The sequence below is a fragment of the Salvia splendens genome, chromosome 4 (genome assembly GCF_004379255.2).
Source record: "Salvia splendens isolate huo1 chromosome 4, SspV2, whole genome shotgun sequence".
Taxonomy (NCBI): domain Eukaryota; kingdom Viridiplantae; phylum Streptophyta; class Magnoliopsida; order Lamiales; family Lamiaceae; genus Salvia; species Salvia splendens.
In genome coordinates, this window is record NC_056035.1 from 10,600,922 (window position 1) to 10,616,930 (window position 16,009).

The following is a 16,009-nucleotide window of genomic DNA, read 5'->3' on the forward strand; positions in this document are numbered from 1 at the left end:
TCTCTTCATCTCTCTACTTTTTTCGTTTTCCATATTATTCTCCTTTTACTTAACTCACCTAACACAATTTTTCTTAATCTCTATGCCGAAAAGAGACGCCTCCATTACTATGGAATGAAAGGAGTACTACTAGAGTTCTCTCAAATTTAATAATATTTGAACATTAAATTGAACCTTTTACGACGCTATTATTCGTATTAATATTATCGACCGACATCAGAGTTTTACATCTGAGAGCATCCATAATGGCGCACGTCCCACTATTTTACATCTGAGAGCATCCATAATGGCGGACGTCCGAGCGGGACGTCCGCCATTAGGCGGGGAGTGACGGATACGGACGTCTGCTGCGGACACCGGAGTTCCGCGGCGTTCCGGGGATATCCGGGCGGACGTCTTGATTTTTTATTTTTTATTTTTCAAAAACTCTATATATACGGCTCGTTGAACTTCATTTCATTCACACAACTTGTTTTAACGAGTTTCTCTCTCTACATACTTTTCTTTTCAAGATAAATGGAGCACTACGATAGTGATTCTCCCGCCACGAGCGAGTCACAAGCGTAGATTTTTCCCGTTGGCAGAAGTACACCGATATCCGCCGGGATGATGCCCGGAATGGAGGGGATGATGCCCCAATCCCAAATGGCAGGGATGATGTCGGGGTACAACAATATGTACTCCTTTGGTATGGGATGATGCCCCAAATGGCCCAAATGCCCGGGGTAAGTGCCGGAATGACCCAAATGCCCCGGAATCCCGGGGATGATGCCTTAGATGCCCGGGATGATGATGCCCGGGATGATGCAGGGCTCGACTGTCGCTGAGGGGGGAGTAGGCAGGGGGTCCCCCAATCACCTGGGGACAATGTCTATCGCCCCTACATGGATTTGTTGACGGCGGACAACCCTCCGAGTACTCTGGAGACTCAGTTCGATAGCATTGAGACGTTCTCGTTTGAGGAGTTGGGCTATCTCCGATCCGGGATTCTCCCACTGACGCACCAACGGCGACAGGGATGAGGGGCAGGGGACGGGGAACTACCTCGCCTGCGGCGGTGTACGATGGTGGGGCGGGGTCCGCTGAGGTCGGGGAGGGATCCAGCGGGCGAAAAAGGACCGTCTGGAGCATAGAGGAGTACGTCGCGCTGACGAAGGCGTGGATCAGTGAGGATCCATACGTCGGGGCTAACCAGCATATCGACAAGATCTGGTGGCGCATTAGCCAAAGCTATTTCCAATTCAAACCGCCAGGTGGGAAGACTCACAACGGAGATCAATGCCGGACACAGTGGGAGCGGCTGAGGAGGCAACTCAGCCGATTTGCCTGCATTCAAATATTGGGAGGTCTATCTTGTGGTGCAGACTTCCGCGAAGTTCAGTTACGATGTTGAAGCTGGCTGGCCGAAGCGGACAAAGATCAGCGCCTCCGGGGAATACAGTAGCAGTGTTGGTTCCCACGAACTCCCCCCGCTGAGGCAGAGTTCCCGACCCCTACATCGTCGGCCCGCCGCCATCACCCGGTTGGGCAAAAGTCTGCGGCGCGGATGGCTAGGGGAAGCGCCAGCGGGTCCACTGAGGTCCAATCGGCAGCTCCTTCCCAACACGATCCCGAGCTCCCCTCACTCGCCCGCATCGCGCAGCATGATAATTTGTTACGTGCAATGGTTGAATGGCAGACATCGACCGACCGCGTGTACAGGTCGATGCTTAAGGATGTCATCAACAGTATGCGGCTTGATTTGGGGATGGGAGACATAGAGGAGAGTGGCGAGGAGGGGACTGGCGGTGGGGACGATGAGGAGTGAGACGGGGGCCGCATTTGTCGAAGCCGAAGTTTTTTTTGTTTTAACTATGTACTTTTTTTTAATTATGTATGTTTTTTTAATAATTATGTAACTTTTTTTAATAAAGTGGTTTCATTTTCTCCGTATTCATGTCGAAATTTTTATTCTGTAAATTGTTTAATTACGTAAATTGTTTAATTTAGTAAATTTGTGAATTTTTATGATTGTGGAAAGCCCGGTCATCAGCACCTCAGTACCACTGTGGATGCTCTAAAAATGTACGGATGAATTAATTGAAATTAAAAGAATACAGTGATACTACAGCCTTTCCCCACGACTTATGAAAGCATGGCTCAAAAAGTCGGGTAAAAGCAGTACTTTATCAAAAAATCGAAGGTCAACTCAAGAGAAAGCCCTCTAAAGGCAAAAGCAGTAAAAGTGTCATAACTTTTATCTTACCATGTAATCAGATCTATGAGAAAACGATATCTCCCCTTTCCCCCGTATCAAATTCCCAGCCACAACTGCAAAAATTACAATATCAACATTTAACAGGGACCGTTATGCAAATCAACAAAACATCCAACAATTCCCCATGCACGTTACATACATATATACATATACATATACATATACATATACATATACATATACATATATACATAAATATGTGCAACTTCGAAATCAAGAAGTATTTTGTTAGATATGTTATTTATGATTCTAACCAAACCAATTTAAACATTCAAGGTTTTATATTTTTTTGTTGGATTCATTAATGACCAAATACTAGAAAATTACATACTTCATTGAAGAAGGGGGTACATAATTTCCTATTTTTCCGCCGACTAAAAGTATTACAATTAATCCACAAATACTACTGGATTTAAATTATGTGACTGCTAATTGAAAAGTAAACATAAAATAACATATCTTAGCTTGATAAGTTTCAAACATTAGGCAGTCTGTCTGCAACCAGACTTAGAGCTTCTTGGTAGTGAAAAATGTCCCCAAATATTCCACTCGAAACAGTGCTTGAACTCGCTTCTCCTCCATAAGAGTTGAAGCCACCGAATTGTGAATAAACCGTTTGGTTATCAACCGGAAAACCTACAAATCCATTCTTTGCTGCAGCTTCATTGATAACCAAGGGTGGCTCCGCCTTGACTTTGGGGAAGAAGCCGTGTATAACTTCTTCTAACAAACCTGAATCAGACCTCTCACTCCAGAAAATTCCAGTAGAATCAGCGTTTGTCGAATTGTTGTTAACTTCAGAGGTGCGCTTGAAGGCGGTGGAAGGGTGAGAGGTGGAAAAGGAAGAATTGTTGTTAAGGATATTAAGAGGCATGTTGTGGTGGTTTGAAGGGCGATTGAAGTCGGAATATAGGGAATTGGAGGTGTTGAGGTAGTCGCGGATGAGAAGCATATTGGAAGATCCGTTGAGATCAAAATTAGGGTTTGGGAAGGGGAGAGGTGATTTGGAAAAGTGGAAGGGAGGGATGATATTATGATTATCGTGGGCGGGGTGGATGGGAGAGGTGGGGTACACGAAGTTGGTGCGGGCCTTGACGCCGCGCATTGAACGGGCGGCGCAGTCGTAGGCGCAGGCGGCCTCCTCGGCGGTGTCGAAGGTGCCGAGCCAGCGACGCTCCTTCGACTGGGGGTCGCGGATCTCGGCGGCGTACCGGCCCCAGGGGCGACGGCGGACTCCGCGGTACCTGATGGCGCCAGCGGGGGAGGGGGAGTGCTTGTTGGTGGCGCGGCGCTTTGGGGCGGAGGAGGGGTAGAGGATGGGTTCGGGGTCGGTGCCGTTGAGCCTTCTCATGGCTTCTTCCATGGTTGGGTGGTTATTTGAAAAGGAGGAGATGGGGAATGATTGAAAGGAGTACTGTAGTTTCAGCGGATATATGGGGAGAAGATATCTTCAAAGAATGTGCACTCGGGGATGTCTATTTATAATGCTAAATTCAGAATAATACCAAGAGAAAGAGATTAGTTAGAAGCCGTCACTTTTTCTTTTTCTTCTTTTTTTAAGCAGTACTCACGACTTCACATGAGACAACTAAAAATGACACCAGATTTTAAGAGATGTTGTTTTGCACGTATGAGTTCGAGAGATAAAAAGTATATTTATATTATTATAAGAGATAATTTTTTCTAAAAAAAATAAATATGGCATGAGATAAACTAAAAAGTATAGAGTAACATTTATTATGGGACGGATGAATATATTTTTAGTGACGAACAACTTCAATATTTCCTTCCTCCGATTCAACCCTCTTCATCAGCCCGCTTTTCTAACCAAGTCCTAGCCTCATACACTACAAAAAAAAGCGCTAGATAGTGACGGCGGCTGTTAGCTCAATAATTAGTGACGGAAAAAGTGTCAGTCACGAAATAGTGACAGATTATTCCGTCACAAAGCGAAACAACCATCTATATTTTTTGTCATTTGGTGGGATTAATACCTTTAGTGACGAACAAATCTGTCACTAATACTTTTTATTGACAAGTTTTTTAATGACGGATCCACCAAACTTACTATGTCACTAAAAAACTTGTCAATAAAAAATATTAGTGACGGATTTGTCAGTCACTAAAGCTATTAATCCCTCCAAATGACAGAAAATATAGATGGCTGCTTCGCTTAGTGACGGAATAATCTGTCACTATTTCGTGACTGGCGCTTTTTCCATCACTGCTTGTTGAGCTAGCAGCCGCCGTCACTATCTAGCGATTTTTTTGTAGTGATATAGTTTGTCGAGAATATGATCTCGTGAGAAGGGAAATTCATGACATCAACCTCTTGCTCACGAGTATTTTGAATATATATACTATTAGGTGATCAAGTAACCAGAGATAAAATCTGAGGTGATAATTGGGTATTAAAAGTATAGAGCCTTATAAGAAAATTATAGGATGCGCAGAGATAAAATCCGAGGTGATAATTGGGTATTAAGAGTATAGAGCCTTATAAGAAAATTATAGGATAAGCGTAATTGGATAACTAGTACTCCATCCGTCCCTGAAAATTCATCACATTTCATTTTATGCACTCGTTTTAAAAAAATGATAATAAATAGTTAAAGTTGAGAGAGTGTAAAGTAAGAGAGAATAATGTAGAGAGGCACTCATCTACCTTATTATTTCTCTTACTTTTTTACCGTCTCTCCACTTTAGCTATTTATTACTCCTTCCGTCCACGAAAAATAGGGCACTTTCATTTTCTGCACTCGTTTTAAAAAAATGATAATAAATAGTTAAAGTGGATAGAAAGAAAAGTAAGAGAGAGAATAATATAGACAAGAGACTTCTCTACATTATTCTCTCTCGTACTTTACTTTCTCTCCACTCTAACTATTTATTATCATTTTTTTAAAAACGAGTGCAGAAAATGAAAGTGCTCTATTTTTCATGGACGGATGGAGTATCATTTTTTCAAAACGAATGCAGAAAATAAAATATGACAAATTTCCAGGGACGAAGAGTACTATTTTTTACAAAATAAAGGTCAAACTAAGGAAAGTGAGCAAGAGTCCAACAATAACAGTATAAGAGCATCCGCTATTGCGTCGTAGGAGGTGGACGCGGACGTCCCTTGCGGAGGAGAGGTTGTCCGCGGGTGTGGACGTCCCAAATTTTTTATTTTTTTTTTTAATTATTGGGATGTCTGTCAGGATGTCCTTGGGGATGTCCGCTAGTGTGCAATGGGATATCATTATGACGTGACAGTGTTGTGGGATGTTCTTATGACGTGCCAGAAGGTGTTTTTAGAATATCCGCTGGGACATCCGTTCTATTGCTGAAGAGCATTCACGATAAGGCACTACAATCATACCCTATAAATCATCTCATCCTCATTTTCCTCCCGTCACATTAGCTTTTTTAACATCCAGCCCAAAAATCTGCAACATCGCCCCACAATTCTACCCTATAAATCAATCCATCCTCATCTTCTCATCAGCACTATATATATTTATTTTAATTATTTATATTTATCAATTAAAATAAAATACATTTGGATGCTAAAACATAGATAAACATTGAAAAAAACGGCTACAAGGAAATTTTTTTTGCGAAAAACTGATAAGGCGGAGTTGTCTCGTTCAAGCATCGGGATCCATTCCCGACTTGCTTTTTAGTATGTCTGAGGAGTTGAGTGAGCTGGGATTTGGAGTTCCCGTCTTCTGCCAAATTGAGCATCTTGAAGGTGTCGAACAGCGTTCTGGTCGATGACGTGGTAGCAGCAATAGTGAGCCACCGCCGCTGCTGCTGCTATAGCTGCCGCGTCCTCTTTGGCGTGTTCGGATCCAAGCCCGCTTGGAATTTAGGCACATCATTCAAAATAAGCCATGAGTTTGCTTGAACGGGGAAAATATGCCATTGCTCGAGTACTCCTTCAAGGCCAAGTCGCGGACTGTGTTTTGGTGTATGGCCTTAAATTTGGCAATTTCCTTCTTCATTTGCTCTCAGCGCTTGGAGCTGGTCGGCGTTGTGGGCCTTTGCCTAAGCAGGCTTCACTGCTGCGTACTTTTCCTCGATACACCCCCAAAACCGTGTAATTCTACCTAATAGTTAGGGTGTCCACTATAAGGCGGACACGCCCAATAGTCCCGCCTCAGTTTTTATCCATAGCCCTAATTTTATTGTCCACAGCCCCAAAATTCTATTTCCGCCACTATAGTGGACACCTCCAATAGCCTCCTAATTTTATAATCAATTTTCATTTTAAAATATTTTTAGTTTCAATCAAGTGTAATTTAAATAATCGCAGTGTAAATAACTAGAAAGCGAGGTAATTAGGGCCGAATATTCGTTGTATTGCAAACCGGTAAAATTATATAACGAATAATTAAAATAAAATACAACTACAAAACTCTGCCACCGTCTACTCGGTGTCGGAGTCGACTTCCTCGTCTTCCTCCTCTTCTTCTTCTTCTTCTCATCCTCCTCCTCTCTCGCTGCTGTCGGCCGCGGTATCCCCAGGCGCATTATCAACCAACCCCAGTCGACTCTCAATCCGAGTGATGAGCCTCTTGTAGACGTTCCTGACGTACGGGTCAGTTTCCCCTGCGTATGACCTGCATACGTCTTGCAGTTGTTGGACCGTGGGCTGTGGGCTGTGGGATTGGGGTAGGCTAGTGGATGCGCGATCCGGACGCGCCCGCCGATCCGGATTGTGCCCACCACGGGGTACGAAGTGATAGCATCCCAAGCCATCGCCACGGCAATGCTCTCGTCTTTGGTGTATGGCTTGCCCCGGTTGGACCCAGAACCAGAGCCACCGCTACCGCTAGTGCCACTGCCCTCGCCACTCGGAATGCCGGTGCCACGACTGCCGCTACCTCCTCGGGTCGGAACGGGCGTTTCCACCCGTGCTGCCGGCGTATCTGGGATGCCGGAACTGAGCAGACCCATCATAGTATCAAATGCGTCTTGATCTGCTTCGGTGAACGGAGATTGGCTGGCTTGGAAAGGGGAACCCGGACGCGGCTGGTGAAGCGCGTCTAGGTTGGGTCTGTAATCTCCAAATGCGGAACAACTCAGATTCCGCTGTAAAGATGGCGGAGTTGGAGAAGACCTCCACGACTGAGATGGAGGAAGGGGTGGACTCGATGCCCACGATGGGGGAGATTGATTCCAACTCCAATGCTGGGACGGAGGCGCATATCCGCCAAAGCGACGGCTGAGAAGCATATCCGCCAAAACCCGATGGCTGCGAAGGATAGGCCGAGGAGTCTGATGGATTGCTGCCATATCCCGATTCCTGAGAGTCGGGTGATTCGTCCTCTCCTCGGTGCATTTTTTAGAGAGTGGTTGTATAGATAGTGAGTGGATGGATTTTGTGAAAATGGTGAAAAATAAGTTGTGGGGAGTGGTATTTATAGAGGAAAAAAATTAAAATAAAATTAAAATTTTGACCGCAGTCGCCGCGCCTATGTCCCCCCGCCGCGTCCTGGCCCCTCACCCACCGATCGCACGTCCGCCCCCAGGGCAGACAACCTCGCCACTATAGTCCGCCCGCTGACCGCCCACCCTCGCGGCTATAGCCGCGTCAACTCCATAGTGGACACTCCTAACCCAAACATTCCTTCTCTAGATACACAGCAAGCTACACAACTTTTAATTCTTCTCATTTTTCTGCAGTTGTTAATAACCTTTCTCATCTAACTACCTACGTTATTTAGTACATCGAGCATTCATACTAGGTAAATATTTAAAGCTTCTTTCTTGACATAAATTTTTAAAAATTTTATAATTGTCGCATGAAAAAAATGAGAACTGAAAGTTGCTACTTTACTTTTAGTTTATAGGCGAAGGCGAAGGCGAAGGCGAAGTTTAGTAAGAGTATGAGAAAAGAAAGGGAAAAAAAAGCATCATCGCCACTCACGTTCTATTTAGCTACATGGATTGCAAACTGAAGTTAAGGGTGGAAATTGAAAAAAAAAAAGTTTGTTATATGGATACCAAAGATGATGATGAGTTCAGAATTGTTTATCTGTATAGTAGGTCTGACGTGTCGCCAATGAGACTTTTAGGATCATGTTGTCTCCACTTTAAAATTAAATTTAAATTGCATTATGATAATTCGTCATAAAATCAAATTCAAACTTGAATAGAGGATACTTCAGGATCATATTAAGAACATCTCCAATGGCGGACGTCCGGTCGGACATCCGCCACGGGCGATCGGGACGTCCGCCATTGTGGCGTGGCAAGTCGGATACGGACGTCCCGTAAGGACGTCGGATGTCCTCGGACGTGCGGGCGACGGGTGGGCGGATGTCCGCCATTGTGGCGTGGGTCGGACGTCTGGTATTTAATTTTTTTAAAAAAAACTCTATATATACGGCTCGTTGAACTTCATTTCATTCGCACCACTTATGTTAACAAGTTTCTCTCTTCTTTTACTACAAATTTCATTTCTACTTAATGGAGAACGACAGGAACTCCCCCGCCACGAGCGAGTCGCAGACTCCGACGTTTCCCGCCGAACTGGAGGGAAACTCTAGCGGAAATACGACAACGGTTCCTGCAACTTCGGGGATGGGTGGAACGGGTAGGATGGGTGGTATGGGTAGGATGGGTGGGATGGGTGGGATGATGTCCCCTTACTGCAATATGTACAATTGGATGGGTGGGATGGGTGGTATGATGCCCAGGGCAGCGGGAATGGGGGGCATGACCCCAAATATGATAGGGATGGGGATGGGGGGCATGACCCCAAATATGATGGGGATGGGTGGGATGATGCCGGGGATGATGCAGACCATGCCTGGGAGAGGGGGTGACAGGGGCCCTGAACCATTAGCGGACGATGTCTATCGGCCGGTTATCGATATATTGTCTACTGATACCCCCTCCAGTTTTGTTCCGGAGACTCAGTTCACCGGCGTGGAAACTTTCTCTTTTGAAGAGTTGGGGCTATCTCCAGTCAGGGAGACTCCCGATGATGTGGGGACAGCGGCAAGAGGCAGGGGCAAGGGCCGTGGCAGGGGCAAGGGGAAAGCCACGGGCTCTTCCTCTCGAACGGTGGCTGAGGAGGAGGATGATGAGGAGACGGGAAAGAGGACGGTCTGGAGCGTGTGGGAAAACGTCGCGCTTTCGAAGGCTTGGGTTTCAATAGTCGAGGATCCCTATGTCGGTGCTAACCAGCATATTGACAGACTGTGGCATCGCATCGCTGAAGCCTACCTCACACACAAACTGGCTGGGGCGAAGTGTCGCGTTCCCGAACAATGCCGGAAACAGTGGGAGCGGTTGAGGCCTAAGCTTAGTCAATTTGCCGACCTCTACCAAAACAATCTCCGCCAGGCAACCAGCGGTATGTCCGAGGAGGATGTGAAGAACCGTGCCTTGGCGCAGTACCCCGACAGATCCTTGAAGTTCAAAGATTTCGACCAGTGGGAGGCCTATCTCGTGGTGAAGGATTCCCAAAAGTTTTGTGGGGGTGTCGAATCGGGCTAGCAGAAGCGTACGAATATCAACGCTTCCGGTGAATACAGCAGCAGTGCTGGTTCGCACGAGCTCCCAGAAGCCGAGGAAGTGTCCCCGCTACCTCAATCAGACTCCCGTCGGCGTCGTCGCCCGATTGGGCAAAAGGATGCGCAGCGGAAGGCTAGGGGAAGCAGCATCGGTAGCGGGTCGTTTGAGGTCCAATCGGAGGCCCCTGCTCCCCCAGAAGAGTACGATCATCTCGCCCGCGCGCATATAACGACTAGTTTGGTCCGGACCATGCATAGGTGGAATAGCATGACAGATCATGTGTACAAAGGATGTTGAAGGATGTCATCGATGGATGTCGGCGCGATTTGGGGATGCCACCCATTGGAGATGATGGCGCCGAGATTAGCGGCGGGGACGACGGGGGCGGCACGGGCGACGGCGACGGCGGCACGGGCGACGAGGACAACGCGGGGTGAGCCGACTCTAAATTTTCCCGTAATATGTTATTTTTATTATGTAATTTTTTTTCTTTTTTATTATGTAAATTTTTTTTCTTTTTTTTATGTAATTTTTTCTTAATGAAGCATTCGCAATTTTCCCGTATTCCGTGTAAAAATTATAATTCCGTTACGTTTATAAATAATTGTGATTTTTTTTATTGCGGGAAGTCCTAGTGGGAAGGGCGATGGGAAGGGCAGATTGTGAAGGGGATGTCCTAGTGACGTGGCAGTAGGATGGGAAGTCCTAGTGACGTGGTAGGAGGTGTTTTTGAAAAGTCCTAGTGGATGTCCGAATGGGACATCCGTGCATTGGAGATGCTCTAATAGCTCACCAGCTCAAGGGTAAGAAACTAATGGCATCCACAGTGGGGCGCCCTAAGGCGCCACGTTAGCAGTTTTATCCTCCTACCCCCATCTGCAATGGGACGCCCTAATAAAAAATAATAAAATAATAAAAAATTAGGAAAAAACTTCATTTCATATATAAAAATTAATACATTACAATACGAATTAAAAAAATACGCAAACTCAACGACGGCGGTTACGGGCCCACACTTCTTCAATCATGTCGTTCATGAGTTGCGCATGGTCTTGTTGGTTGCGCATTGAGGCCTGTCTAGCTAGAACATCGTCGAAGCTCGACGACAATCCTCTAGGGGGGCTCGGTCGCCGTGCTGGACGAGCTAGATGCACCGTCATCATCGTTCCACTCGGTGATGCTCCCACCTTCATGCTCGACTATGATGTTGTGCATGATAATGCATGCATATATGACGTCGACGATGATTTCCTTGAACCAAAGACGAGCCGGCCCTCTCACAACGGCCCACCGTGATCGGAGCACACCAAATGCCCGCTCGACATCCTTACGCGCCGACTCCTGCTTTTGAGCAAATAAAACTCTCTTCTCACCCATTGGGCAGCTGATTGTCTTTAGAAAAACAGGTCACCGTGGGCATATGTCATCGGCCAAGTAGTACTACATGTGGTATCGGCGCTTGTTGGCAGTGAACTCGATGGTCGGGCCGTTGCCGTTGCATTGCTCGGCGAAGAGGGTGGAGGAGTTGAAGACGTTGATGTCGTTGTTCGACCCGTCTACGCCGAAGTACGCAAGCCAGATCCAGAGCCGATTGTAAGCGACGGCTTAGAGGATCAAAGTCGGGTGGCTGCCCTTGTATCCACTAGTGAATTGGCCTCTCCACACCGTCGGACAATTCTTCCACTCCGAGTGCATACAGTCGATGCTCCCTAGCATCCCAGGAAAGTCATGCGCCATCTCGTGCATCTTCATCAGGAACAAGCAATCAACGGCAGTCGGCTTGCGCAAATATGTGTCGTCGTAGGCCTCCACAACTCCCCTACAAAATCTCTTCAAGCACTCCCGGCTTGTTGTCTCCCCGACGTGGAGGTACTCGTCGAAAATGTCGGCCGTGGTGCCGTAGGCCAACTGACGGAGTGCAGCCGTGCACTTTTGCAACGGTGTAAGGCCGGGTCTGCCGATGCCGTCTTTCCCGATACGTGAAGTATTCATCATGTGACGACAACGTCCGGACAATGCTGAGAAATAGGTAACGCGGCATTCTAAACCGCCGGCGGAAAATAGTCGGTCCCCACCGTGGTTGATGGACAAAATAGTCTTCAACCAGACGTTGGTAAGCTGCGGATCTGCTCCGCCTCCGCCGCCTCCTCGCGCTGCAGTTCGAGTAAGCATTCCGCCATGGCCTCTTCAACGGCTGCATCTAAGGCTACCGAGGTCTCCGAGTGCGAACTACCCGACTCCGAGGAGCTAGAACTAGTGGTGTCATCGTCGTGGTTCATTTTGGTATGTGAGATAGGTAGAAATGTGAGAGAGGAGCGAAACGAGAGAGGTGAGATGTTCGTATGAACAAGTGAATGAGAAACGAGGTTTAAATAGAAAAAAAATCAAAAACGCGTGGCATCGTCCGCGACCATCGTCCGCCGATCCCTCAATGGGGCGCCTGATGGCGCGGACGATGCCTATCGTCCGCGCCCATCGTCCGCCGAGCCCACAATGGCGCGGACGATAGGCCATCGTTCGCGCTTCAACCGCGGACGATGCATCGGGCGTGGCGCAGGGCGCGGACGATGGCGGGCACCCACAATGGTGCGGACGATGGCGCCCGCGGATGATGGCACGCATCGGGCGTGCCATCGGGCGTCCCATTGTGGATGCCCTAATGAACTAGCTATATTATTCGAATGAAACCTACTCAAGATGACCTAATTAGTTGATCAAATTATTATTTCCAGGCAGAAGATCATTAGTTAAACCTCATTTTTAATCGAGATAGATATTGTATATATACTCACATACAAATAATGATTTCGAGGTACGTATTATATTGCTAACTCTGCTAACTCATCAACTAATGTCATCGTGTTGACGTTTTTAATAAACTGCGTTGATAAGTTAACAATATAAGAAAGTTAGTAATTGATCACACCCCATGACTTCGATCGGTATATATATATCATTAATGGCTTAATTTAAAATAATTCGTATTTAAAATATACTGTACATTATTTACAATGTTAGGTCAATTATTCAAAATAAGTAATAGAAGCAGCACACAGCATTTAAGGCAGTTGATGAAAAGAATCACATGCAGATTGTGTTCAGATTACTTTTGTATTTATATCTATATTTTATCCATCTTGATAGTTCAACCTATGATTTTAATTAGGTACACAAGAACAAAATAAATGTGTACAAAATTTATGATAAACAGTGTGTCTATGGTTAAATCTGATTCATCAGCTATTACGATTTTCACAAAACGAATTCAAAGATTAAAGGAAGGATATTGAGTCATGTGATGGTTTTACATTTTTTTCCAATTAGTTCAATTATCAGCGAGATGCAACTTTATTTTTACAATTACAACATGAAATTTTCAATTTTAGTGGACAATTCTTTATTTTATTTTTTTTAAATCTTTTGCCAATTCGATCATATATGGATAAATTTAAGTGAAAGCTAGACACAGACGCACACTTCTTATTTTATTGTGACATCGCAAGTATTAAAAACATGTTACGATGAACTAAATAGTAATACTATTAAATTGTTTAGCAAACCTACTGCAGTGCTAAATCTAAAGTGTCACTATATCTACCAATTACCATTCCGCTCCATAAAGAAAATTAGAATATTTTAATTATCAACAAAGCAGACCTATTTCTAGTATAGAGAGAGTAATGATCGATCAAATAATCAATTTTCTTATTCTATTTGGAGCCTTGAATTCGGATAACATTTTTGTACATGCAATATTATTTTTTCTATGATAATACTTTTTTAGACATACAATTCAAGCATTTATATACTAGTAGTAATATTTGTATGCATACAATAATATTTTATTATTATAAATACTTTATTCGCTAATTAATGGAGTAAGGAGTAGCATTTTTTGCTTTAACTAGAATCCAATTCTATAAATAATTCCAGAAGTTGAGTGCTTGTACTTAATCACTTTCTTTCCTTCTACTCTCTTTATTTGTTATTACTATGATTTATCATCATCATTTTGTGTTTTAACAGCTTTGTTGTCAAAAACTATAAAATTTTACAAATTCAATTCAAACTATGCCTAGATTATACTACATTCACATTTAAAGAGAGATTTTATCTGCTCAACTTGGTGAAATTGAAAAAAGCAATTCCTAATCATTTTATATATGGATGAGATTTGGATGAGATTATATTTTGTGCACGCTCCGAAATGAGAAAACCGAGACTTATCTAGTTAATGCCCCGTACATCTTTAGAGCATCCACAGTAGGGCGGACAACGGACGATGCATCGTCCGCGCCTGACGCTTATTTCGCGGACGAAGCGCGGATGATAGGGCATCGTCCGCTCACTGTGGGCGACGCGAACGACGGCGCGGACGATGCAACGCGTTTTAGTTTTTTTTTTTTTTTTTTAATTTGAAAATTTTGTTATATATATATATACCCCAGCTTCACCATTCATTTGTAACTTTCCGATTAACTTTTAAACTCTCAAATTACGCTATATAATGGATTCCGGTGGATACTCAAGTCCTAGTAGCTCGATGTTTGGAGATGGCGCTCGGTGGCCGGGTACACAACCTGCCGAATATCAGTCGTTCGACGCCAACACGCAGTACGATCCGGAGTTCAGTACGGATTCGTACGGCCTCTCCGACATGGAGCCGTCTCCAACTCGCCCTGCTGCCGCTTCCCGTCGCGCCGCCGACGCCGACCCCTCCGCCAGAAAGAAGCGGACCAAGCACCGGACGCACAAGTTGCCACCTCCAACAACTTGTGAAGAGTACGCCCCCGGCCGTACGAACTACCAGCCGAATGAAACCCTCGTCTTGTCGAGGTGTTGGGTGGATATATCGGAGGACCCGATATTCGCGAACAACCAAAGGCAGCTCGCGTACTGGGAGCGCATCGCCGAGCGCTACAATGAGGCGAAGCCGCCGAGCGCGTACCAGCGCCAACGGGAGCAGCTCCGCAAGCACTGGGATCAGGTGAAGAAGGAAGTCAACCTGTTCGCGGCGGAGTACGAGAAGTGCTCGAGGGATCAGGGAAGCGGCGAGAGCTTGAGCGACGTGCGCGATAGAGCGCTGTTGTCGTACCAGTCCATGTACGGCGACTTCAAGCATTTCAACATCTGGGCGCTCTTGAGGGGCATGCAGAAGTTCCAAGGCGGGATTCTGCACACCGGTGCGGCGAAGAGGACGAAGACCATCGACACTGGTGGTTACACGACCAACGAAAGCGGAATTCATCCGGTGGACCTCAACCAGACGTGCACGAAGGAAGAGACTTCCGGCACACCGATGTCCTCCTGGCGGCGTCCCATAGGCGTCAAGGCTGCGAAGAACAAGGGAAAAGCGAAGGAGACATCCTCCTCGGCCGCCTCCGCCCCATCGCCGATCTCGACCCCTACCCCGACCCCGGCGACACTTGCCTTCGCAGATTTGGCAACAGCCTCTATGGAACGGACGTTGTTGTATACGCACAACGCCCTTATGAAGTGTACGGATCCGGCCAGAGCCGAATTCCTCCAGAGGTTGATCGATGAGTTGAGCCGGAAGTTGGGGCTTTTGTAGGATAGTCAAACTTTTTTATTTCTAACCCGTGTAACTTTTTTTATAATCAATGAATTTTTTGCCGTTCTTAGTTAATCGTTGTGTTTTTTCTAAGTTTGTATTTATATATTTGAAAACATTTAAATTAATTAATAAAACAATAGTAAAATGCTTAGGGCGCCCCACTGCAGGTGGAAGGGGAGGATGATAAAATGCTGACGTGGCGGTGCATAGGGCAGGCTTTAGGGAGCCCTTAGGGCGTTAATGATTTGGAGGTCTTTGATTTCATAGACAAGGTAGTGAGGATTGATAGAATAAAATAATATTACTATTGAATTATTTGTATATTATTTAGTACTCCACTACTAAAGTGTTTGGATTGAGATTGAATTATTTGTATTACTCCTAGTATTGCGTTTGGATCTATCGAGTACGATTATAACTAAAATGTTAAAAAATCATGATAGTTTTCATGATTACACAAAAAATATAAATCGAGATTAAGTAAAACGAATAATTTGTGAGGTTAGGATATTTTAACATTTTGTACAGTGGATTCTGATTATCCTTTAGAATTCAATAATAGGAGTACTTGAATATGGTAATGTTTGTTGATTATTACACTTTAAAATCAAAAAATTAAGGTTACTTTTTATTGAAAATCGAGAGTATTTCTGAGCAGTCACAGT

The 16,009-nt window shown here is 45.2% G+C and overlaps 1 protein-coding gene across 1 annotated transcript; it reads right to left on the bottom strand.

The window, feature by feature from the left end:
* Positions 1 to 2,572: 2,572 nt before the first annotated feature.
* LOC121800391 (ethylene-responsive transcription factor ESR2-like) lies at positions 2,573 to 3,676 on the bottom strand. Its single transcript, XM_042199964.1, has one exon. It carries the CDS (start codon positions 3,618 to 3,620, stop codon positions 2,733 to 2,735), a length of 888 nt encoding a protein of 295 aa, XP_042055898.1. The 5' UTR covers positions 3,621 to 3,676; the 3' UTR covers positions 2,573 to 2,732.
* Between the last annotated feature and the right edge of the window lie 12,333 nt (positions 3,677 to 16,009).